The 24,945-nt window shown below is 41.5% G+C and overlaps 1 protein-coding gene and 1 long non-coding RNA gene across 2 annotated transcripts in view; both read left to right on the forward strand.

Moving 5' to 3' along the window:
- Positions 1-1,588: 1,588 nt before the first annotated feature.
- On the forward strand, positions 1,589-3,757 carry LOC138795173 (uncharacterized). Its single transcript, XR_011363591.1, has 3 exons — positions 1,589-1,619; positions 1,981-2,007; positions 3,715-3,757. It is a non-coding gene; the product is annotated as an uncharacterized lncRNA (long non-coding RNA).
- A 1,017-nt stretch (positions 3,758-4,774) lies between these two features.
- The window catches only part of LOC138795198 (titin homolog), a 207,060-nt gene continuing 186,889 nt past the window's right edge, over positions 4,775-24,945 (forward strand). Inside the window, exons 1-7 of the mRNA XM_069974193.1 lie at positions 4,775-4,781; positions 5,291-5,317; positions 9,105-9,149; positions 14,887-14,931; positions 17,796-17,861; positions 22,464-22,508; positions 24,747-24,797. Coding sequence (XP_069830294.1) covers positions 4,775-4,781; positions 5,291-5,317; positions 9,105-9,149; positions 14,887-14,931; positions 17,796-17,861; positions 22,464-22,508; positions 24,747-24,797 — 286 coding nt within the window. The remainder of the gene's footprint in view (positions 4,782-5,290; positions 5,318-9,104; positions 9,150-14,886; positions 14,932-17,795; positions 17,862-22,463; positions 22,509-24,746; positions 24,798-24,945) is intronic.

Here is a 24,945-nt window from a genome sequence, read left to right on the forward strand (position 1 = left end):
GAGGATGAAAGTAAGAAACTTACCATCATCCTCTGCACCCCATGTCCGATTCTAACCTGCTGATATTTCCCCTTTAATTATAATAATAACAATTATTATTATTATTATTATTATTATTATTATTATTATTATTATGCACACATACATTGCTGCACTGTCATATTTTTTTCTCTAATAATAACACAACACAACAAATAATAGAAAAGTTAGAATATAGTTTTTACAATGTTAACAATTTCTCCCTACAGCAAAGATTCTGAGAAGGAAAAAATCAAGTATGTCTACAATGTACACTGATAGTAAATTTAGCTGTAATTTAAAGCGGAAGGCTAATGCTTAACTAACCAAAGCTTTTGCAATGAAATGATGGCCTGTTCCCGTAGTGGGTACATAGCCTTATGCGATGTTGACACAACATTTTTGGAGGCACAAATATGGGCATAGTTTGATAATTATGGCCGTAAATAATGAACATAGCTTGACCTTCAAAAATAGATAAAACTGTTTCTAATATTCTCACTGGTACCTTGCCACCAGTCCTCCATGCTTTGGTGCCCTCACTTGACCTCTGTGATGCTGGGGTGCTGTATAATAACTTCACATCCAATGTGATACAGTACATCACGGCAAGCTGTCATTTTGACGATGTGTGAACATAGCCCCAAATATTAAAGAATAGTACATGAAAGGGAAAATCCAAATTATAACTATAAAAACCTACAAAATTATTAACCACCATACATTAAATTAGTCAGAATATACAAATCATTTGTTAGTAGAAAATATCCATTGTATTGTAACTAACTCTCCAAACACATAAAAACAGCAAGAATCGTGGTGGTATGAGGGCCCTGGGTTGCCAGTTTTGTAAATAACAGCTGAAATAGCAACAATAGGAAATATTTACCCACACATTTTCCCCATAATTGTACACATTTTTATACAGGTCTGTTTGGGGAAAATGTGTGGGTAAATATTTCTTATTGTTGCTATTTCAGCCTTGATTTACATATCCCCTTATACGTACTTACTACTGTATAATGTATAGGCCATGTTCCCGTAGTGAACAGTGGGAGACATGCTGCCCGGATAAAGAACAATTATAAAAGATGAATTCAATTTTTTTTCAGTTTGTAAAAATAAAAAAAGATTTGTAATGCTAGTATTGTAGCGGGCAGAATCACAGCAGAAACTACTCGGGGAATTGGCATACAGACATGCTTTTTTTTGTCATTTTCATGAAAATAATGAAGTGAATGTGAACATGTGTGATCTGGTGTGGCAAACACATTTTGTAACCTGCTTATTTTGCCTTGTCTGGCATTGCTTGTGGCTCGGCTGTTCAGATTGAAGAGGATATTCATGTTCCTTTTGTCATTAGATAATACTCTTTCCATTGTTCCACGATGGATGACTTTACTATCATCCTAATATATTCATATATTCATGTTTTGTTTTTTAGTTTTTTTTTTTTTTTTCATAAAATAAAAGCAAACCTTTAATCTTAAACTTTTATTTTTTATTTAGTAAAATACAGAAAAATACAAAAAGTGTATAGTTATATGAATTACTTATTTCTTGTTTTTGTACAGAAGAGCTAGAACCCTCACCAGTTCAAGGTAAGAACATATAATAATGTCTAACAGACCAAACAAATTTACCAGGCTATGACCCATGTACAGTATGCCATGGTATTTGTCAGTTTACTAGTTTACCACAAGGTCTTTTTGTCCGTTTTTAATTTAAATAACGGTTGTTATTTTATAACGATGCACATCATTTGTACAATAATGGCTGTTATTTGGCCTCAAATGACTATTAAAGTCATTGTGGTAACATAGCCTCAAAATAATTCCAACACATGCACAGAACATAAACTGAATGTTCAATAAACGCGATGATATGTATGACACATGGAGCGTATACACCAACATGCTGTTGTTTTATACTGATAACATACCAATGTATATTTTTCCCCAGCAAGGATTTCTAAACTGAAGAAAACAAGTATGTCAGCCATGTTTTGTAATGTGCTCTACAGCTTCACATCATTGCTTAAGGGGACACTATCAGCACATTAGAAGCATCTAACTTGTTGATATGTGTTTATAAGGCACAGGGTGCTGAGGGTGAAGGTAAGTTTATTACCTTCATACTTGGCACCATTTTCAGCATGTTAGCAATTTACTACTGCTAATGAGGTGTTTCAGTGCAGTGGGGGGTGGGCTACTATTCTCAGTGCACTGATCTACTCTGGCCGGGCCCACCCCTTCAAATGAATATTGGGGAGGTGCTTTGCTTATACTAGGGGAGGCTGGCAGGGGAGAGGTGGTAGCCCCACCCCCAGTGCAAAAAAAAATACCTTATTAGCAAATTAAATAAACTGATAATATCCCAAAAACAACTCAGAGGATGAGAGTAAGAAACTTACCTCAGCGACCTGTGCACTATAGAGGCATATCAGTAGGTTAGATGCTTCTAACCTGCTGATAGTTTCCTTTTCAGGCTATGTTCACACAATGTCTTTTATTGGCCTTTTGCAACCTTGTTTTTAACTTTGTCATTTTGGCAAGAAAGTTACAGCCATCCAAATAAACAGCCGCAAAATGGCCAATAAAAGATGTTGTGTGAATATAACCTCAGGCTTAGTTGTCACTAACACAGCTGCTAAATCTTTTGACTTTTCCATGGAAGCCAGCTTTGTATAAATGCATAATTTAGAAGCGTGAATACTGGGTGTACCTGTATATAACAGAACAGTTTTATGGCTTACTTGCTTTGAAAGAAATGGCAAAAAATACCAATAAATTATATCATCCATGCAGTTTTGTGCGGATTATAGTATAAGTACTGTACTGTAACTGCATACTGAACTTTTACAGTGTGTTCTTGTTACTAATGTTAGGTTCACATCTCGTTTTTTGCCATGCAGAGGCAGTATACGTCAATGTATCTCATAAGACAAAAACAAAAATGTGTGTACTTCTTTACCATACGCTATACCATACTATTTCAGTAAAGAACGGATGCTGATTGCAATGGAATCAGTGCCTGTTCTTTACTGCAGTGGGGGCATTGCATTGAAGTCAATGCAATGCCACCCGCTGTGTTCACACAGCGTTATGTTAACGCCTGTTTTAGAATAATGTACCTGCCTATTATGTATGAACCTGCCTGTTCACTGAACAGCGTCCAGTAATAATAGCTGTTCACACAATGTAATGTGTGGTGGCGGCCGCGAATTACATTGAGGTGAATGGGTAATTGATTTGCGGGCACTCCCGACGGTGCCTGCAAGTCAATTGTAAAAAAAGAACATTCCTGCAGCTGATACAGAGGTATTGGCTGCAGGAAGGGGCAAAATGCAGCCCAGCGGCCGGCAATTTAACAGCGAACATATCGTAATGTACGTCTGCATCCTTTTGACGTGCACATTTGACGTGAGGAAAAAACAAGATGTAAGCTTAGCCTTGCTTATGCACCAAAAAAATGCAGAACAGCAGATACAATGCCACAGTTAATTATATAAGAAATAAAATGTACGTAGGTCTATTCTGACAATTGAACTAAGATTAAAGAATTTTTGAGATTTATAAGCTGATGATGAGAAGGTGTTGTAAGGTAGCAGAAGGACATACACTCTAAATTTATTTTTCTAAAGTCTAAATGGATAAATAAAGCTGTAACTTATCTTTTTCTTATTTTATTTCCTAGAAGAAAAAACAAAAGATGAAAAGCCCTCCCAAGTAAAAGAAGGTAGGAGTATTGTATAAAGTACTTACAATTTATTAAAGAAAACAGCAGTATGGAAGTCTTTATGGAACTATTGCAAGCATCTTTTTGAATGGGATGTAGTGGTGATTGACTAGGTGTTAACCAGCTAGTAATTGGTATTGCAGGCCTAGCTAAGATGTCACTTATGGTTTTCGAGCAATTTGATGTTCACATAGCTGAAAAAAATAGTCTTTAATATAATAAATACGTTTTAGCAAAACCGAGATTTGTTCCAAACTTTGCAAAAGGTTTGGTACCAAACAATTTTGCAAAGTTTTAAACAATTTCACAAAACATCTAAAACATTTAAAAAAGGTATACTCACCTGTCTGCACTCCCCTGGTATCCAATTCTGAGTCTCCTGTGTTTCCAACCACCTCCAGCCCGCTCAGCTAATCACTGACTAAAACGGGACAGCGCCACGGCCAGTGATTGTCTGAACGGGCTGTCACTCTTGTCTCATGAGTGACAGCCAACATAGCCAATCACTGGCCGCGGGGCTGTCAAGTCTTAGTCAGTGATTGGCTAATCAGGACTTTGGCAGCTGCGGGAGACATTGGAGAATGAAGTAGGACACCAGGGAAACGCAGAAAGGTAACAGGGGCACTGGGTGAATGTGGACCACACTAAAACTGCTAAATACCTGCAATCATTTAGTTTTTTTAGTGCTGTTTATTTAAGGTTTTGTTTGGAATAACCCGGATTTTACGTCAAAGTTTGGAGAACCTGTCTTTTTAAAACTTTGTTCATCTCTAATAATCATTGCAATGGTGTGCCATACAGTGTTTATAAGGCTATGTTCACTCATCGTTCTTTTTTTTTAGAAAAGAACAGACGCTGATTGCAATTAAATCAGCGTCCGTTATTTTCTGCAGGGGCAGCATTGCATTGAATTCAATGCAATGTCGCCTGCTGTGCTCCAACATCGTTATTTTAACACTCATTCTGTAGGACGAGCATTTAAATAATAAACATGCCTATTATTTCTGGACACTGTTCGATGAAAGGTAACAATAGCTGTTCACACAATGTAAAGTATGCCGGCGAACATACTTTACATTGTAGTGAATGGTTCATGAATTCAATTGTTAAAAAACTAACAATTTTGCAGCCTATATAGAGGTATTGGCTTAAGGAACATGCCGAACTCCGTCTGGTGGCTGGCAGTATATGCAACGGACGGTGTTTTACATTATGTGAACATAGCCTAAGGCTGATTTTTGTAAATTAAATAAAGTTATACATATCTTTTAAGGTAATGCAGTTGTAAGCGGCTGACTTGTGGAAGACTCAGATATTAACTTTTCCTGATAATGGTCTGCAGTACTGTATACTGTATACTGTGATTGGAAGTACTGTATACTTTGCAATCAATAATTCCAATCGAAAAATTTTGCAGCCCCTCTCAACATACCATGTCTATTTGTGTACATAAACTAATCCATTTAAAGGTCTAATCTAAAGATATTTTGCATGAGATATATAAATTCTATGTGATATATTTTTATTCTTGTAGTAAAATTTGTGAAAAAGAAGAAAACAAGTACGTCAAATAGCTTTAGCTCAAGGCGTTTTGCTGCACTAACACACGTATAGTGGTTCTGGATATAATAACACAATGCTGCTGTTTAGTTGATAATTATATTTAGCGGCTGACTGACAAGTACTTGAGGAGTTTACTTCTTTTTTTTGAGTACAATTAGGTTACTGTTAGTTTCAATGTTCTATACATCCATAAGGCTAAATGGATGTGGATACAACATGTTGTTCTAATTTTTATTTATTTATTTATTTTTACAAAATCTAATGACTGCAGCAGCCAGAAAACAGCACATTGCAACCTCCACCTGGCTGCACTTGTTTCCAAATTTTAGTCTACAATATGTAACCTTATTAGCATTATAATCTACAGCAGTTTTATTTCTGTGGAAAAAAAAAAACTTTGGTCCTTAAAACTGAAATCATAAAATCTCTTACTGCATCTATATGGAAGAAAAAGATACACAAGCAGAAAAAAGTTCAAATATTTCTTTATGTCAATAATTTCTTATGACTAGTGATGATCGAACAGCGCCGAAGTTCAGGTTCGTATGAACCTGTACCATCGGCATTTGACTCCCGCTACCTTCTCGTTCCGTGGAGGTGGAGACAACCCAAATACCGCCTGGAAAACAGGGATACAGCCTAGGTAATAGGCTGTATCCCTGTTTTCAAGGCGGGAAGGCAGCAGGAGTCAAATGCCGATGGTTCGAGTTCATATGAACCTGAACTTGTTCGATCATCTCTGCAGAGTGCAGCTGTTGTTCGGCCATAAATAGACATTGTAGGAACATGAAACAAGATACTAAACCCAGGGTAGGCAAGGAATAAAAAGGCTTAGGCCGCATTCATATGTACGGAACACGGACATGGAATGCCTGCAATGGACTCAACAACCCCTTGCCCGGGCAGCAACTGTGATAAGATGCTCTCAGTGGGGGAACTGTATAGATATGCGCTGCACTGTAATAAAGCAGCCGCACAGTGCTGTCATTGCAGCTCAGCTCATATGCATACAGTTTCCCTGCTCCCAGCACCTTATCACAGACGCTGCCCAGGTGGGGGGAGTCCGTTACAGGTATTCCATGTCCGTGGAACATGGAACGTGTGAATGTGGCCTTAAATGCAAGACATAAGCCATGCTTCTATTTCATAATCATATGTTAACTACATTTTAAGTTTTTTACTGACAGGCTATGTTCACACACTGTAAAATAAGGGTAAATACGCCCGTCATTTTGAAGTAAAAATATGGGTGTATTTTCAATATAATAATGCACTCCATTGAAGTCCATTGGAAAATTGGTGTTGTATAAGAAAGGTAATTGTTCAAGATCCTTATTGACAACCTGCTTTTCTATTTTCACTCAAAGTTACGGTCATATTTAGCTTTTATTTTACTGTGTGATCCTAGCCTGAATATAAAATGATAAGATAATTTTAAAGTAAAATAATGCTGTAGTGTTATAATAGATGATACCAGAGAACTAAAGAAAATATATAGTTTGCCATAAATGGGCTATATTGTACCTCTCTTCTGAGTCAGATGTGTGGTCATTGGTTGTCTCCCTTTATGCACACTTTATGCGCTTCTCCCAGGCCCACTTTTGTATGAAATCAATTTGCTGTGCTCTATGTGCTATGCTCAGTAAACATACTATACTAAAACTATAAAATGTCTTCAATCTACTGCATCTGGTAATAGTTAACAGATTAAGGTTACAAACCCACTTGCCGGATCTGCAGCGAGTCTCCTTGCTGCGTTTTTGCAGCGAGACTCGCTGCAGATCCTGGCCCTATACTTTCAATAGCAGAGAAATTTTGTCTGCAGCCCGCCCCATTAACCCCCCGGCCGCCGGACATTATACATTACCGGGTCCCCGTTCCTGCTTGCTTCGGGGCTCCCGGTGTCTTCATGGCCCGCCCGGCCAATCAGTGCGCTGCGGCGGGGCAGCGCACTGATTGGCCGGGCGGAACGTGCCGGGAGCCGCCGAAGCAAGCAGGAGCGGGGACCTGGCAATGTATATCCTGCCCGCCCCCCTGCAGCCCCGATCGCCCCGCAGCCCCCGGCCGCACGATCGCCCCCAGCCCCGCAGCCCCCAGCCGCACGATCACCTGCAGCCCCCCAGCCCCCGGCCGCACGATCGCCCGCAGCTCCGCAGCCCCCGGCCGCATGATCGCCCGTAGCCCCCAGCCCCGCAGCCCCCGGCTGCACGATCGCCCGCTGGGGGCGATCGTGCGGCCGGGGGCTGCGATGCTGGGGGCGATCGTGAGGTCGGGGGCTGCAGGGCTGGGGGCGATCGTGCGGCCGGGGGCTGCGGGCGATGGTGCGGTCGGGGGCTGCAGGGCTGGGTGCGATCGTGCGGCCGGGGGCTGGGGGCGATATACATTACCTGATCCCGGCTCCTGCTTGCTTCAGCGGCTCCCGGCACGTTCCGCCCGGCCAATCAGTGCGCTGCCCCGCCGCAGCGCACTGATTGGCCGGGCGGGCCGTGAAGACACCGGGAGCCCCGAAGCAAGCAGGAACGGGGACCCGGTAATGTATAATGTCCGGCGGCCGGGGGGTTAATGGGGCGGGCTGCAGACAAAATCGCGAGTTTCTCTGCTATTGAAAGTTTAGGGCCAGGATCTGCAGCAAGTCTCGCTGGAAAACGCAGCAAGGAGACTCGCTGCAGATCCGGCAAGTGGGTTTGTAACCTTAAAAAATAAATAAAACCAGCAAATTCTCATCTGCAGCAAGCTCATGGAAGGAGAAAAAATGTTCTCTAGAATTCACATATACCGTTTACACCATCAAAAAGTCCAAAACTTTAAAAGGGCATTCCACTCAAACATCATTTTTTATATATTGCCACCCAATGGCGAGAAAATAATGAATAGCCTATTCTTTACTATCTTTCCAGTGTCGTCCTACAGCATGTTCAGGTCCGTGCCAAGACAATCCCACCTCCAGTTCTGAGGTGTACTCATGTTAGCTTGACAGCCCATTCGGCCAATCCCTGGCCTTGGTGCTGCCCTGTCTCAGCCAGTGATTGGTGAAGCATAAATCATGACATAAATCATGAAAAATCTGTTATGGGAGCAGGCTATGCCTCCTTCTCATCTTGCTTCACCCCTCCCACCCATCTGGAGAGCAGGCCATACATTTGGGAAAAGACACCAATTTTTGTGCCTTTTTTCCTGGCATACACCAGGGACTTATTGATAAATCCCCCTCACAGTCTCCATACATGTGGGTCGTCTTGGTGCATAAGCACTTAATATAGTTTTATAATTTATATAAAATTACATGACCTTGCTGCTATACACATAAGGAGTTGTATGCAATTTTAGTAATAATTTGAGCTGGCAACAATGTGATAAAGAGAAATTTAATTATTGATTGAATTCTACACATATCTGTTCATCAACAATGGTTTTAGTAATAGTAGTTGCTTAATGTTTTTGATTCACGTTTTCGTTGTGCTGTTTGCAGAGTGAAAACATTATCTGTATAAATAAGCCTTCTGTATGGAATCCCTAAGCAGATCCATTGTGTAGAGTATTTAAAACTTCATATGGAAGATGTTACAAAGTGACACATTTTATATTACATATCACATTATTATTACACAATTATTATCACAACTTACGCTGCATCACAGTACAACATATACTCTAAGAATTATTATTATTATTATTATATTATTATTATTATTATTATTATTATTATTATTATTATTATTATTATTATTATATGTTTTTTATACTTTCCATATCCAAAATAATTCAGTTTTCTCTATTTTGTCTAGAAAAAGAGAAACCTAAGGAAGAAATACCTCCAACTATAAAAGAAGGTAAGCCAATATACAGTATATAAGTATGCATTGTTTCATTAGTGTCACTGGAATTGTGTCAAGCCATTTACACTCACTGGCGAAAACAAAATAATGCACCAAAAAGATTTTGGAATATAATGAATCTTTATATGAGCAAATGTAACAATGATAGCGTAATAGCTGTCGGATGTCCCAGCCACCGTGCGTTCACTCACCACTGCTAGTCCTTCAGGCCTTTGGGTTCAGCTTCATGGAGCAGCTTGTGTCCTCTCTGCATGTAGTACAGATCTGGCCTCTAGAGGGGGTGTGTGTGCACCTTTCCTAGAGTTAGGGCTCTGTGCCTTGATTACTCCACACCTGTGGCTTAGGCATTTAAGGAGGCTTGTTGCCCATGTGTTCTGCCTGAGCGTCAAGGTCCAATGGTTCTGTAAAGGTGTTTTTCTGTTTGCTGTGCAAAAGCGTTCTTGTGTTTCAGTATTCCCCGTCCTGGTTCCCGTGTTACTTCTACAGTGTTCCTGTTTCGGGGCTCCTGGCATAATTATCTTGTCTCTAGTTCAGGTGAGGTTTGCAATTAAGCTCAATTCATTTCAATCGAACTGAGCAGCAAAAGCCTTCCCAAGCGAGACAAGAGTGGGGCTGTCTCTGGAAGAAAGTGACCATGTTTTTGTAGCACTGGATACCCCCTTTAAGGCTAGGTTCACACTACGTATATGTCCGGCCGCATATTTTTCGCGGCCGGACATATACATATGAAACTCAAGCCGGGAATTTACGCAAGTTGCGGCCCGATACGTACGGACCGCGAACTTACACCCTTAGGCTCGGTTCAGACGTTGTAACTGTGCGGCTGTATTTGCGGCTGTAATTGTGCGGCGGTATTTTTGGTGGTTCGTGTGTATGCTTGGAAGTATAGGATATGCGGCTGCACAGTGCACACTATGTCTGAATCTACGGCCCTATCGTAAACGGACCCGTAAAAAATGAACGAGACCATTGTTTGCGGCTGGACATGCGGCCGAGGATTGACAGGCGGTCCGTACGGAGTACTTCAAAAATAGCCGGCAATGATGTCGAATGCCGATGCCTCTAATAGTTAATATATTAAATTACTAAAACACATTTTCTTTGTAATCAAGACACTTTCGTTGTTCAATAATTTAATTCTAACGAATCCATCATTTTGCAATTAAATATACTGTTAAAATAAATAGATATATAAATAAATGTATATTTATCTATATATTTATTTTTTGACAGTATATTTAATTGCACAATGATGGATTCGTTATAATTAAATTATTGAACACCGAAACTGAATTTATTTCAACGAAAATGTGTTTTATTAATTAAATATTAATTAGTACAGGAAGCTCCATAAGCCATTAATTCATATTCCCGGCAATAGAGCATTCTGTACTAATCATCACTTTACTTTAATGAAAACATCAAATATTTCTTCTAATTATGTTATGACAATAGCATTATTAGAAGAAACATTTAGAATTATATGTGCGCTCAGCTGATTGGCTGTTCGGCTGAGCACACATATAATGAGCCGGTCCGCAGTACAGTCACTTCATTGTGCTGCGGACCAGCGAAGAGGACACATCGGGGTGAGTATAGAGCTCTCCCCACCCCCTCCCCTGCACTGCACCCCTCCCAGCAAGGAAGGGGGGTCACTTAACCCCTTCCTTGCTGGGATGGGTGCAGTCTGACATCAGTCTGGCCCCCAGGGGGTTAAGGGGGATGCAATACATCCTCCCTTAACCCCTTGGGGGTCAGACTGTAAGCAGCGATCTGTAAAGATGCTGCATACTGTAAGGAGCACAACACCGCTCACAATGATGGGTGTTGTGCTCCTGTTTGTGTTTTTTTTGTGTGTTTCTCCCTTTTTGTTTTTCAGATATCGGTATCCTGGGGATTACGTTGGATTCCATGGACTACGTCGATGACCAGCGGTTGTTGTTTTAATTTTTTTAATAAAATGGTCAATAAGGGGTGTGGGGGTGTTTTTATTTGAATAAAAATGTTTTTTAACTTGTGTGTTGTCTTTATTTCTTTACTTTATAGACTTAGTAGTGGAAGCCGTCTAATAGACGGAATCCATTACTAAGTTGGGGCCTAGTGTTAGCCGGTATAAAATGGCTAACACTAACCCCCTATTATTACCCCAGTACCCAATGCCACCAGGGGTACTGGGAAGAGCCGGGTGCCAGTGGTCCCGGAGCGTCAAAATTGGCAGCAGGCTGGTAAGATTTAGGCTGGGGAGGGCCTAAACCAATGGCTCTTCCCACCCTGGTGTTACCAGGCTGCTGTCGTTTGGCTTTTAACCCGGCTGGTTATAAAAATAGGGGGGACCCTATGCGTTTTTTTTTTTAAATAAATAAATAATTTAAAAAAACGCATAGGGTCCCCCCTATTTTTATAACCAGCCGGGTTAAAAACCAAACGACAGCAGCCTGGTAACACCAGGGTGGGAAGAGCCATTGGTTTAGGCCCTCCCCAGCCTAAATCTTACCAGCTCCGGGACCACTGGCACCCGGCTCTTCCCAGTACCCCTGGTGGCATTGGGTACTGGGGTAATAATAGGGGGTTAGTGTTAGCCATTTTATACCGGCTAACACTAGGCCCCAACTTAGTAATGGATTCCGTCTATTAGACGGCTTCCACTACTAAGTCTATAAAGTAAAGAAATAAAGACAACACACAAGTTAAAAAATTTTTTTATTCAAATAAAAACACCCCCGCACCCCTCAATGACCATTTTATTAAAAAAATGAAAACAACAACCGCTGGTCATCGACGTAGTCCATGGAATCCGACGTAATCCCCAGGATACCGATATCTGAAAAACAAAAAGGGAGAAACACACAAAAAACACAAACAGGAGCACAACACCCATCATTGTGAGCGGTGTTGTGCTCTTTACAGTATGCAGCATCTTTACAGATCGCTGCTTACAGTCTGACCCCCAAGGGGTTAAGGGAGGATGTATTGCATCCCCCTTAATTCCCTGGGGGCCAGACTGATGTCAGACTGCACCCATCCCAGCAAGGAAGGGGTTAAGTGACCCCCCTTCCTTGCTGGGAGGGGTGCAGTGCTGGGGAGGGGGTGGGGAGAGCTCTATACTCACCATCCGATGTCCCGATGTTGTCTCTTCGCTGGTCCGCAGCACAATGAAGTCACTGTACTGCGGACCGGCTCATTATACGTGCGCTCAGCCGAACAGCCAATCAGCTGAGCGCACATATAATTCTAAATGTTTCTTCTAATAATGCTATTGTCATAACATAATTAGAAGAAACATTTGATGTTTTAATTAAAGTAAAGTGATGATTAGTACAGAATGCTCATAGGAGGTGGGGGCCGGCTGCAGTGAGCAGCCGGGACCTCACCGGTAATGACACGCTGCAGCGATCGCGCTGCCGCGTGTCATTAACCCCTTAAACGCTGCGATCGCGGCGTGACCGCGGCGTTTAAGTGTAAGTGACAGGGGGAGTCCCCTGTCACTTACCGATCGGGACCCCCGCAGTGTGACTGCGGGGGTCCCGATCGGTAAAACGGACTGCAGGAGGTCTCTCACCTGCCTCCGTGCGGTCCGATCGGCGATCTGCTACTCTAAACCTGCACAGGCAGGCTCAATGAGCAGATCGCCGATAACACTGATCAATGCTATGCCTATGGCATAGCATTCATCAGTGTAGAAATCAGACTAATCTATGTACAAGTCCCCCAAAGGGACTTCAAAAGTGTAAAAAAAAAAAGCTCAAAACACTAACACACTACCCCAAAACCCCTCCCCCAATAAAAGTCTAAATCACCCCCCTTTCCCATTATATAAATAAAACATATAAAAATGAATAAATAGATAAACATATAATATACCGTAGCGTGCGTAATTGTCCGATCTATTAAAATATAACAAGCGTCATTGCGACCGGTAAACGGCGTACACGAAAAGAGGGGAAAAAGTGCGCAGATTATCGATTTTATGTTACATTATATATTATAAAAAATCAATAAAAAGTGATCAAAACGTCCGATCTTCACAAATATGGTATTAATAAAAACTAGAGATCATGGCGGAAAAAATGACACCCCATACAGCCCCATAGGTGAAAAAATAAAACCGTTATAAGCATCACAATAGGCCCATTTTATTAATATTTAATTGCCAAAAAAAAGGATTTCATAAAAAAAAAAATATATAACATTAGAGAATCTGTGTAACCTGCATATGGTTGTGTTCGGGCTGACCTATAGAATAATAGTGTCATGTCGCTGTTACCATATAGTGCATTACGTAGACACAGGAACCCCCCAAACGTTACCATATTGCATTCTTATTTACGATTTCACCTATTTATATCTTCATAAATAATATATTTGGAATTCCATCATACATGTTATGGTAAAATGAATGACGCCATTACAAAGTACAACTATTCCTGTAAAAAACAAGCACTTACATGGCTTGTAGATAGAAAACTGAGAGTGCTAGAGCTCTTAGAAGGGGAGGAGGGAAAAACGAAAGCACTAAGATCAAAATTTGCGCGGTCCACTGGGTCATTTTGGGCCTGGTCCTCAAAGGGTTAAATAGTACCCGCAAAACACCAGTGTCAACATCTACAGTAAAGAGGCGGCTGAGGAATTTTGGGCTTCAGGGCAGAGTGGCAAAGAAAAAGCCATATCTGAGACTGGCCAATAAAAGAAAAAGATTAAGATGGGCAAAAGAACAGACACTGGACAGAGGAAGACTGGAAAAAAGTGTTGAGGACGGATGAATCCAAGTTTGAGGTGTTTGGATCACAAAGAAGAACGTTTGTGAGATGCGGAACTAATAAAAGGTGGTGGAAGAATGCCTGACGCCATCTGTTAAGCATGGTGGAGGTAATGTGATGGTCTGGGGTTGCTTTGGTGCTGGTAAGGTGGGAGATTTGTAAAGGGTAAAAGGGATTCTGGAAGGCTATCACTCAATTTTGCAACGCCATGCCATACCCAGTGGACAGCGCTTGATTGGAGCCAATTTCATCCTACAACAGGACAATGACCCTAAACACACCTCCAAATTGTGCAAGAACTATTTACAGCAGAAGCAGGCAGCTGGTATTCTATTGGTAATGGAGTGGCCAGCGCAGTCACCAGATCTGAACCCCATTGAGCTGTTGTGGGAGCAGCTTGACCGTATGGTATGCCAGAAGTGCCCATCCAACCAATCCAACTTGTGGGAGCTGCTTCTAGAAGCGTGGGGTGCAATTTCTCCAGCTTACCTCAACAGATTAATAGCTAGAATGCCAAAGGTGTGCAATGCTGTAATTGCTGCAAAAGGTGGATTCTTTGACGAAAGCAAAGTTTGATGTAAAAACAATGTTATTTCAAATAAAAATCATTATTTATAACCTTGTCAATGTCTTGACTCTATTTCTATTCATTTCTCAACGTATGGTGGTGAATAAGTGTGACTTTTCATGGAAAACACAAAATTGTTTGGGTGACCCCAAACATTTGAACGGTAGTGTATCTGCCTAAGACATAACTGTATGCAATGTTTTTGCAACAATTCGACATTTCTACCTGGGTGCAGTATTTATTTATTTATTTTGTCAATGAGTGTATTTGACCTAGAATTACCATATTGTTTTGCGTTGTTTGTATTGGGATGAGAAGTGCAATCCAAACATCCTTCTTAGATGCAGTGGCACAGGATATTACAATGCTAGGCTAAGCCTAAAACATATTTACTCTTCTATTATAGATCAACAAATACCTAAAGCTGAAGAATCTGTACCTGTAATGGAAGGTAAGGGATTTCTTTCTGGTCTAAAGAATCTCCACCACTACTGTCTTAGTTTGTGTGTGGTTTGGAAATTAAAAGAAAATTAGCCTAAGACCATCACTGGTCAATTACGGCTAGGCTACATGGCGACGTTGGCTGTGACACAGGTTCTGCAATCAAATATTACCATGTCACAAGCCAAAAAGACAGAAAAGGCTGAACATCGCACCCATGGCTGACACGAAAGCTTATTCAGCTACATTTAAAACCAACATCAGAAGTTAGTATATAATTTGGCCAAACCATATTGCCTCATGTACCACATGCAGGTCTTCTGATACACATGAGTCCCTAACCAAAAAACATCACTGTGCCGGTCAGCGACCACAATCCCCGCAAAACGTGCGCAAGCAGAGAAGGGGGGCCACGGAATGGCCCTGCAACCCCATTGTCACAGGACCAGACCCTAAAAGGCCACCCCAGACCCCACAGGCGCCACCGGCGGAAAAAGTGGACGCCAAGCAACACAAGTGTGAACAAGCTCTTACCTCTCTCCATTCCTCTGCAGGTAGAATGGGAGAATACTAGTAGATCCTCCCCTTATGTACAGAGGTGCTTCCTGCTAATTTGGATCACATGGGTCTTACAAAGCACGAGTGCTAGCCACAATGAAAAAAGGGACAGAATACATAAAATATGCACAAGCCAAAAAGACAGAAAAGGCTGCGCATCGCATTGTGGCTAGCACTCGTGCTTTGTAAGACCCATGTGATCCAAATTAGCAGGAAGCACCTGTGTACATAAGGGGAGGATCTACTAGTATTCTCCCATTCTACCTGCAGAGGAATGGAGAGAGGTAAGAGCTTGTTCACACTTGTGTTGCTTGGCGTCCACTTTTTCCGCCGGTGGTGCCTGTGGGGTCTGGGGTGGCCTTTTAGGGTCTGGTCCTGTGACAATGGGGTTGCAGGGCCATTCCGTGGCCCCCTTCTCTGCTTGCGCACGTTTTGCGGGGATTGTGGTCGCTGACCGGCACAGTGATGTTTTTTGGTTAGGGACTCATGTGTAACAGAAGACCTGCACGTGGTACATGAGGCAATATGATTTGGCCAAATCATATACTAACTTCTGATGTTGGTTTTAAATATAGCTGAATAAGCTTTCGTGTCAGCCATGGGTGCGATGTGCAGCCATTTCTGTCTTTTTGGCTTGTGGAAATATTACCATGTCACACTGCAGCGATCATGCTGCATTCATCGCAGCTTCAGTAAGTGAATTGACTATAAAGAAAGAACCAAGGTACAGCAAGGTGCTCTGTACACCCTCAGTCTACCCTTCCTATTGCAGCTTGACAGATACACTGATCACTCACTGTCAGAGCTGCTTCAAACTCTTGTCCTGCCAGGCCATAAAATGGCTGGCTCCCGCCCTTCCTCCATCTCCTGCCTGCTGAAGCACAGGTTTACTTGTTTTAATGAAGGGGAAAGGAAGAGAGGAGAGGGGAAAGCTGTCAGCTGCCCCCCACCCCCACCCTTGCAGACAGCCAGGCCCCCCGTTTGGTCGAGATTGGTGCTAAATCTAGCATCAGGGGCTTTGTAAAAAACAAGCTTTAAAATTATACTTACTGCTCCGGTCTTCTATGTTCTTTATCACAGCTTAGCCAATTGGTGGCTTCAATGGTGTGAAGATAGTGGAGTGACGATAGTGATAGTAAAGATAGATAGAAGACCAAAGGAATAAGTATAATCCCCCTGTATCCAACAGAGCACAGTCTTGCCTACAGGGGGTTAACTTAACCCTCTGGGGGCCAGACTGTCACTTTGTAATATTTTAGGTTCACCAGGTACCCTCAGCTCGGCCAAGCAGGGGGCACCTAGTTAAATGCTCAAGTCTCCCATTGTTTTCAATGGGGTTCATTACTTGAGTCGAGCTCTTGAGCATTGAAAAATGTTTAACTTTAGTAACAAATACTATAGCATTTTAGTGCTCGGTGAACACTAGTTTTTAGTACTTAAGTCTCAGTTAGTCTTGCATTGGCTTGTAAAAGGCAGGAAAGAGATTAACTTTCAAGTTACAGTAACAGTTGACAGAACATGGCTGCTCTCTGAAGAGTTTGTGAAGATAGTATTGTTCTTTTACGATTTTCCAGTAAAAAAAAAAAAAGTTGTAGAACAATGTCAGCTTTCTACAACAAATAATAATTTTACACCATTGCATGCTTCACTTACGGCATTAATATTTTCACATTGTTTTTAAATAATAGCATTGTTGCTGACAGGACAAAACTGTAAAGATTTGCACAGCTTCTGTGTTTAAATTTCACTCCTCGTTTTGCTTAAAAAACACTGACCAAAAGACTGATGGACATAGTATGTGCAAACATAGCCTTACAATGGAAAATACTCCTGTCATAGATTTCCGATGAAAAACTCTTACATAATGAAAACACAACCATAATTGGTCATAAGATTTTCATGTCAATCGTATCTAAACATTGTAATTAAATCAATTATATAACTTTAAAGAGGAACTATCAGCAGGTATGTCTCTTACCTTCCTCTTTGGTGCCATTCCTGTGCTGTTAGCAGTGTAATCCTTGGTCCACAACACTGTTGGTGCTCTGAAACGAGGATTACACTGCTAACTGCACAGGAATGGCACCGAAGAGGAGGGTAAGAGACATAACTTCCTCCTCGCCATTCCATGCACTGTAGGGGGCTATCAACAAGTTAGATTTGTCTAACCTGCTGATAGTTCCCCTTTAATTACTTTATATTGATGTTCCCAAATGTATCAGGAATTAAAATAATTAAAAGCATGCAAGTGTAACTAAGTGCACAATATAACTATAACAATATTTCACTTAAAAGCTCATTTTGCACACTTCATAGGCACGTGTGGAACTAGTCGTATTGTCCCTGGTGTGATCATAATTATGTCTGAATCTTTTACGGGTCGTAAGTATATCACTTCTCTAAAATGTATACCTGTTATAAAGCAAAAAAAAACTAGCATTGGACAGATACAGGACTTATGGCCATAAAACATAAGATTGCAATGTTTTAAAAGGAAGCTAAACACAAAAATAAAGACCCTCTTACATGGGAAGATATTAAGGAGCAAACAAACGCTGTTATCGCTCATTTGCTGCCGCCGCTCCTATTCCACAGAGCGGTTTCAGCATATTGCTGCTTTCCTGGTCGTTTGTCTTTCAACATGTTGAAAGACAAACAACAGCAATGATCAGCCGACATTGTTAATGTCGGCAAATCATTGTTTTCAATTACACCAGATGATTATTGACTGCAACGCCAATATCGGACAAATACGGCCGACAATTGTTTAGTGTAATACGGCCCTTAGGGGACACAAACTGAGGTTAGGAGGGGGGTGGGGGGCAGTAGCAAGATCAGAAAGTAGTTTATAGAAACTGTTGTAGTTGTTTGGAACAAAATTCTAGCAGATGTGGTTGGTAAATCCATAGTAAGTAAATGTCAACATTCCTGGGATAAACATATATCTATCGTACTATCATAGAAAAAAAAAAAAAGAAAATTATTTAAGCTAAGACTAGATGGACCAGGTGATCTTTTTCTTCTGTCTTCTAGGTTTCTATCTTGCTCTGCTAAAGCCACAATTAGATTAGTGCAAATCGAGCATAATCGAGTCTGATCATTCAGCATTTGAATACTGGTAGCTGAAAAAGTTTGATGCTGCTCTAGGGAGTCCTGGAAAATTGGATAAAATTTGAAAAAAAAAAAACAAAAACCAAGTTTAAAAGTCTATTCACCTGTACGTGCTTTCCAAGTGTCCTCTTTTGTGTCTTCAGCTGTTCACGGGAGGTGTACGCCAGGGAGAAGGGGCAAATCTGCTCCTTCCCCCTGGAGTACGCCTCGGGCGTACCGTTCGTAAATCCCCCCAGTGTGTGTCTGAAGTATGACAGCCCGCTCAGCCAATCACTGGCCACAGCACTGTCCTTTCTCAGTCAGTCAGTGACTGGCTGATTGGGCTATTACACACCGCTCAGCCAATCACTGACAAACTGAGAACCAACAGCACCACAGTCAGTAATTTGCTCAGTGGGCTGTCACTCTTGTGAATCGAGAGTAACAGCACGCTCAGCCAATCACTGGCAGCGGGGCTGTTCCTCAGTTAGTGATTGCCTGAGCATGGTCCTGAAAACATGAAAAAGGACACCGGGGGGGGCAAGACAGATATGTATAGATTTGTTAAGTTTGGTACACGAAGTTTACAAATTATGTGTAGAAATTTGAAAACGTCTAAACCAAATGTTCCAATGATTCACTCATCTGTACAACCAACAAACCAACCAACCACACTCACTAAGATTAGTTGTGATACAGCAGCACAGCATTAAAATTTAAGGTCATAAAGAAAGAGATCATGGTACAACCCTAACTTTGTATATTTTAATAATAATTTTAAAAAAAGCATTTTCACATTTGTACAGTATGCTGAATAATCATTACTATCAAAGTCAAAATGCCCATTTTTTAAGATTCTAAGAAATATTCTTCAAGAGAGTAATCATAACTATCAAATAAGTGCAATATTTTATTGTAAGTTACCGATTACATGTAAATAAATGGTATTAAACATTCAAATTGAAATTACATTTTGCAAATTTTTAAGTTACTTAACTTCATAGACTCTTGGGGAGATTTATCATCATTTTAGACCATTTTTTTGGAGTGAAAATGTCGCAAAATATTGTGCTCCCGCATAGCCTCGCAAAATTTTGCGACATTTCACTGACTTAGACTGATCATGCCTACTTCAGCTTACGCTGAAAGTAGGCATGGTTTATCATGTGCGACTATCTAAAATAGTCGCACATGTGTCGCAAACTCACTCCACACTAGAGGTGGTCTATTCCACCACCTATAATGTGGAGCGAGTTTGCTCCGTGGGTCGGGTGCAGTGCACCTGGTCCACAGAGTGTAAAGGGTTAAGTAGTGATGCAGCAGCATCACTACTAACCCCCTGGGGCTGTACAGTAAGGAGGGGTCCTTAGCGAACCCCTCCTTGCAGTACAGGAGCAGGGAATCCCGTTAATTAAGCCGGGATTCCCTGCCTACAGGGTTTCCCACCCAAAAGCAGAAAGCGGTCTGCTTCTGGGCGGGAAATTTAAAATCCCAGCAGAGAAGCTACAGTCTGGTCCCCAAGGACTTTAGCCCCTGGGAACCAGACTGTTGTGGCACTGCACCTGCACCAGCAAGGAAGGGGGTTAAGTGCCCCCCTTCCTTGCTGGGGCAGATGCAGTGCGATCTCCATGGGGGGAGGGGGGGTTACCTGCTGCTTCTTCTTCTTCCTCCATTGTTGAAAGCTGTCCCGGGATGTCGCGATAAGCCCGCCTCCTAAACGGTCGTGCCCGATGCAGGGGGCGGGGCTTACCGTCGCGGGGGCGGGGCTTATCGGGACATCCCGGGACAGCTATCAACAATGAAGGAGGAAGAAGCAGTAGTAGGTACCCATGAAGATCGCACTGCATCTGCACCAGCAAGGAAGGGGGTTAAGTGCCCCCCTTCCTTGCTGGCAGATGCAGTGCGATCTCCATGGGGGGGGGGTTACCGGCCACTGATTCTTTCTCCTTCATTGTTGATAGCTGTCCCGATAAGCCCCGCCCCCGCGATGGTAATCCCCGCCCCCTGCATCGGACGCGCCCGTATAGGGGGCGAGGCTTACCGGGACATCCCGGGACAGCTATCAACAATGGAGGAGGAAGAAGAAGCAGCAGGTAACCCCCCCCCCTTCCCCAGAGCGCACTGCATCTGCACCAGCAAGGAAAGGGGGTACTTAACCCCCTTCCTTGCTGGTGCTGGTGCAGGTGCAGTGCCGCAACAGTCTGGTCCCCAGGGGGTTAAGTCCCTGGGAGTCAGACTGTAATTCCCATGCTGAAGGTCACCCAGCTTTCCCAGGATCCTGTAAGGGTTAACCTTACAGGATGCAGGGAAAGCTTGGTGACCTCCAGCATGGGAGTTACAGTCTGGCTCCCAGGGACTTAACCCCTTACTTGTTGTTTGTCTTTGCTTGTGTTTTTTTTTTTTTTTTTTTTTCAGATAGCGGCATGCAGAAGATTACGTCGGATTCGTTTGGACTACGTCGATGACCGGCGGACTTTACTTTTCAATAAAATGGTTAACGAGGGGTGTGGGGGTGTTTTTATTTGAATAAAAAAAAATTTCTAGGTGTGTTGTTCTTTCTTTAAGTATTTTACAGGCTTAGTGGTGGAAGCTGTCTGATAGACGGAATCCATTACTAAGTCAGGCCACCAGGGGTACTGGGAAGAGCCGGGTGGCAGTGGTCCCGAAGCGTCAAAATTGGCGCTCCTGGACTGGGCGGCAGCAGGCTGGTAATATTTAGGCTGGGCAGGGCCTAAACCAATGGCTCTTCCCACCCTGGTGTTACCAGGCTGCTGTTGCTTGGTTTTTAACCCGGCTGGTTATGAAAATAGGGGGGACCCTATGCGGTTTAAAAAAAAATAAAAAAAATAAATAATAAAAAAAAAAAACGCATAGGGTTCCCCCTATTTTCATAACCAGCCGGGTTAAAAACCAAGCAACAGCAGCCTATTAACACCAGGGTGGGAAGAGCCATTGTTTTAGGCCCTCCCCAGCCTAAATATTACCAGCCTGCTGCCGCCCCAGTCCAGGAGCGCCAATTTTGATGCTCCGGGACCACTGGCACCCGGCTCTTCCCAGTACCCCTGTTGGCATTGGGTACTGGGGTAATAATGGGGGGGTTAGTGTTAGCCATTTTATATCGGCTAACACTAGGCCCCGACTTAGTAATGGATTCCGTCTATCAGACGGCTTTCACTACTAAGTCTGAAAAGTAATGAAAGAGAACACAACACACCTAAAACATTTTTTTATTCAAATAAAAACACCCCCACACCCCTCGTTGACCATTTTATTGAACAGTAAAGTCCGCCGGTCATCAACGTAGTCCAAACGAATCCGCCGCAATCCTCTGCATGCCCTTATCTGAAAAAGGAAGGGAGAAGAAAATGCTCATTACCCAGGAGGAAAACCAGGGCCAATGAGACTATTTAGAGACAATTCTGAGACTATTTAGAGACAATTCTGAGCCAAACAAATCAGCACCACAGAAAATAGACCAGGCTTATCCCTGATAGTAAATTGCACTTTAAATAGACCAGTCTATACTTACCAAAGCAGAAATAGACCACATCTAGAAAAATCCCCTTTTGATAAATTTCCCCCTATGTTTCTACTTCGGAAACATATCGGGGAAGGCAGCTGTCTTGTAACATAAACTGTAAGCTTTTGCTCACAGGGCACTTATTCCTCTTGTTCCAGTATTTAGTGTGTAATGTCTGATTGTTTATGTACCCTCAGAAATGTAAAGTGTTGTAAAATGTATTTGAACCATATAAATAATAATATTATTATATAATAATAATAATAATAATAATAATAATAATAATAATAATAATAATAATAATTATTATTATTATTATTATTATTATTATTATTATTCAAACATCAATAATGTTATTCTCCTTCTTTTTCCAGAACCTGATTCAGGAAGAGCTATTACTGTTGATTCAATATTAAAAGGTAGAACTTTAAATCACAAAACATCGGGCATGCATGTTTTTTTTTTGTTTTTTTTTATTAATGGGACATATCTATGCTATGCTCTATATGCAAAATAACAAAGGGACCCAATAGTACCATTTTGCAGATATTTATATATCTTAAGCGATAGAGCTCCAATGTGTCTTGCTTTAACGTATTGCATTTTTTCATTAACATTTTTGTTTGTTTTCTTTACACTTTTCTTACAAGGGATGAAATATAGAAATATTTGAATAAAGAAATGCAATACACCACTGCAATACCCATTGAGGTTAAGTTCCCACTTCAGGAACCTATTGGGTATAGGCAACAGTCTTGTTGAATAGACAGCCGCTAATAATGATCATTATTACAGGCCCCCTATGTTACAAGATGGTTGCCTTCCCCAATATTTTCCATAACTGGAACATAGCCTTAAGATGAACCAAGCACCCTCCTCTTTGCTGAGCAGGGGGCACTTGGCTATATGCTCCAGTCTCTCATTGGTTTCAATGGGATTTGTTACTCGAGTTAAGCACTCAAGCATTGAAAAATGGTCGACTTTAGTATTGAGCACTCTAGAGCATTTTAGTGCTTGCTAAACACTAGTCTGCACCTGCGTGTACCCCACGTAAAGATCACACTAATTTATAAGCTATTTTGAATGTTGTTATTTCAGGTGGATGCAGGGTATTAAGTGATTTTTTTATGTGTGTGTGTTTATTGGATTTGTTCCAAGGGTCCCCAAGAGGCCAATTCAAGCCCTCATTGTTTTGCTTAAGGAAACATAACTAGTAGTAAATGAATGTTTAGGTAATCCACTTGAATAGCAAATAAGGATACTGAAGGCCTGTTACCAGACGACCAATGCCGTAACCGTATGCCATTGTTAGCTACAGCGCTATGAAGTTTGGCAGGAGCTGAGTTTGCTTTATAGCTGTGAGGACCGGGCCCTTACCATTAATGGTAGCAGCAATGGTGCTGCAGGCCAACATTAACCTCTTAAATGCAGCAATTATGCTGCAATCATAGCCTTCAAGTATGAGCGACAGGAGCAGCTCCGATCAGGAGCGGCACCGATCATTTTCCCTAACTGCTGGATGAGTTCTTACCTCCATTCAGGCCAGTCAGCGATTTTCTAATAAAGCCTGCCTAATAGAGGGCGCCGATAATACTGATCAATGCTATGCAATGGCATAGCATTGAACACCAGATGCAATCCAATGATTGCATTTATTAGTCCCCTAGGGGGACTTGAAGGCTATGTTCACAAAAAATCAAAAAAAAAAAGGAAAAGTCATCCGTTTTTTTTTTTCTCTACTTAAAAAGAGGTCAGTTATTGCCGCAATTTAGTTGATTTTAATGCAATTCATTGGAGTCAATGGGATGACAGACGTCCAGTGCACACATTGAATAAAATAAAGAACGTTGTTTGCATAGATGTCAAAATAAAGATCATGTCAATTATTTTTGGACATCTACTGTCAACAATGGACATTATTGCTTTTGTTGTTCACACACAGTTTGTTTGTTTTTTCACCGTCCTTTCACCTTTTTAATATTAAATTCAATGGACTTTTCAATTAAAGCCACACCAAAAGGCCAATTAGTAACTCAAACTAGAATAATGTACCAACAGCCACCATTGCACTGAAGGACAGCCACACAGCTAAATGACATATTTCATTTTAGACTCAAAATGACGGATGCAATTTTAAACTGAGCTATAAAAACATTGTTCAAACATAGCCAAAAAGTGTAAAAATACAAAAATTAGAATCAATGGAGCCAAATCATAGAGGGGACCCCCTTCTCTCCCACTGGGGATGGGACGATCCACCTCCAGTGCTTAACCCCTGGCCGGTGCCCGGAAATAGAAAGCCGCTGTACGTGGGAACGGGGCCCCAGTTAAAAAAAAAAAAAAGGACTGCGGCACTGGCTTTCCCGCGCCTGCATCGTTCTATCCATGTGCAAAACTTAAAGCAAATATACTAATGGTACATTCACTTTAAGCCCCATTCACATATACCAAAGTGCATTTTCTATATAAACAATTAGTATTTGGCTAGGCTACTAAGGACATTTACTTTCAGTATACATTTCTTCATATGCTGTTATAGATTTTAAGCTGATTAAGAGATAAAAGTTCTATCTCCTTATACTGAGAACCTTGCTTTTCAATGTTGCATGATGCACAACCAGGAGAGAAAGTGATTAAACCTTATCTATAATTTGCAGATGGTTTGTCAAAAGAACAAGAAGAAGAAGTGCTGAAGGCGGCAAGGCAAGGTACAGTGAGAACTTTGTCTTTGTCTTCTTAACAAAAAATAAATAAATAATAATAATTCCAACAAATTATTCTCATCAACCAAGACAACATAAAGCCTGTTCTCTAATTCATCGTATTGATTTCCCACATTGTCATAGCTTCCTATCC

This window comes from Dendropsophus ebraccatus, chromosome 6 (assembly GCF_027789765.1).
Source record: "Dendropsophus ebraccatus isolate aDenEbr1 chromosome 6, aDenEbr1.pat, whole genome shotgun sequence".
NCBI classification, from domain to species: Eukaryota; Metazoa; Chordata; class Amphibia; order Anura; family Hylidae; genus Dendropsophus; species Dendropsophus ebraccatus.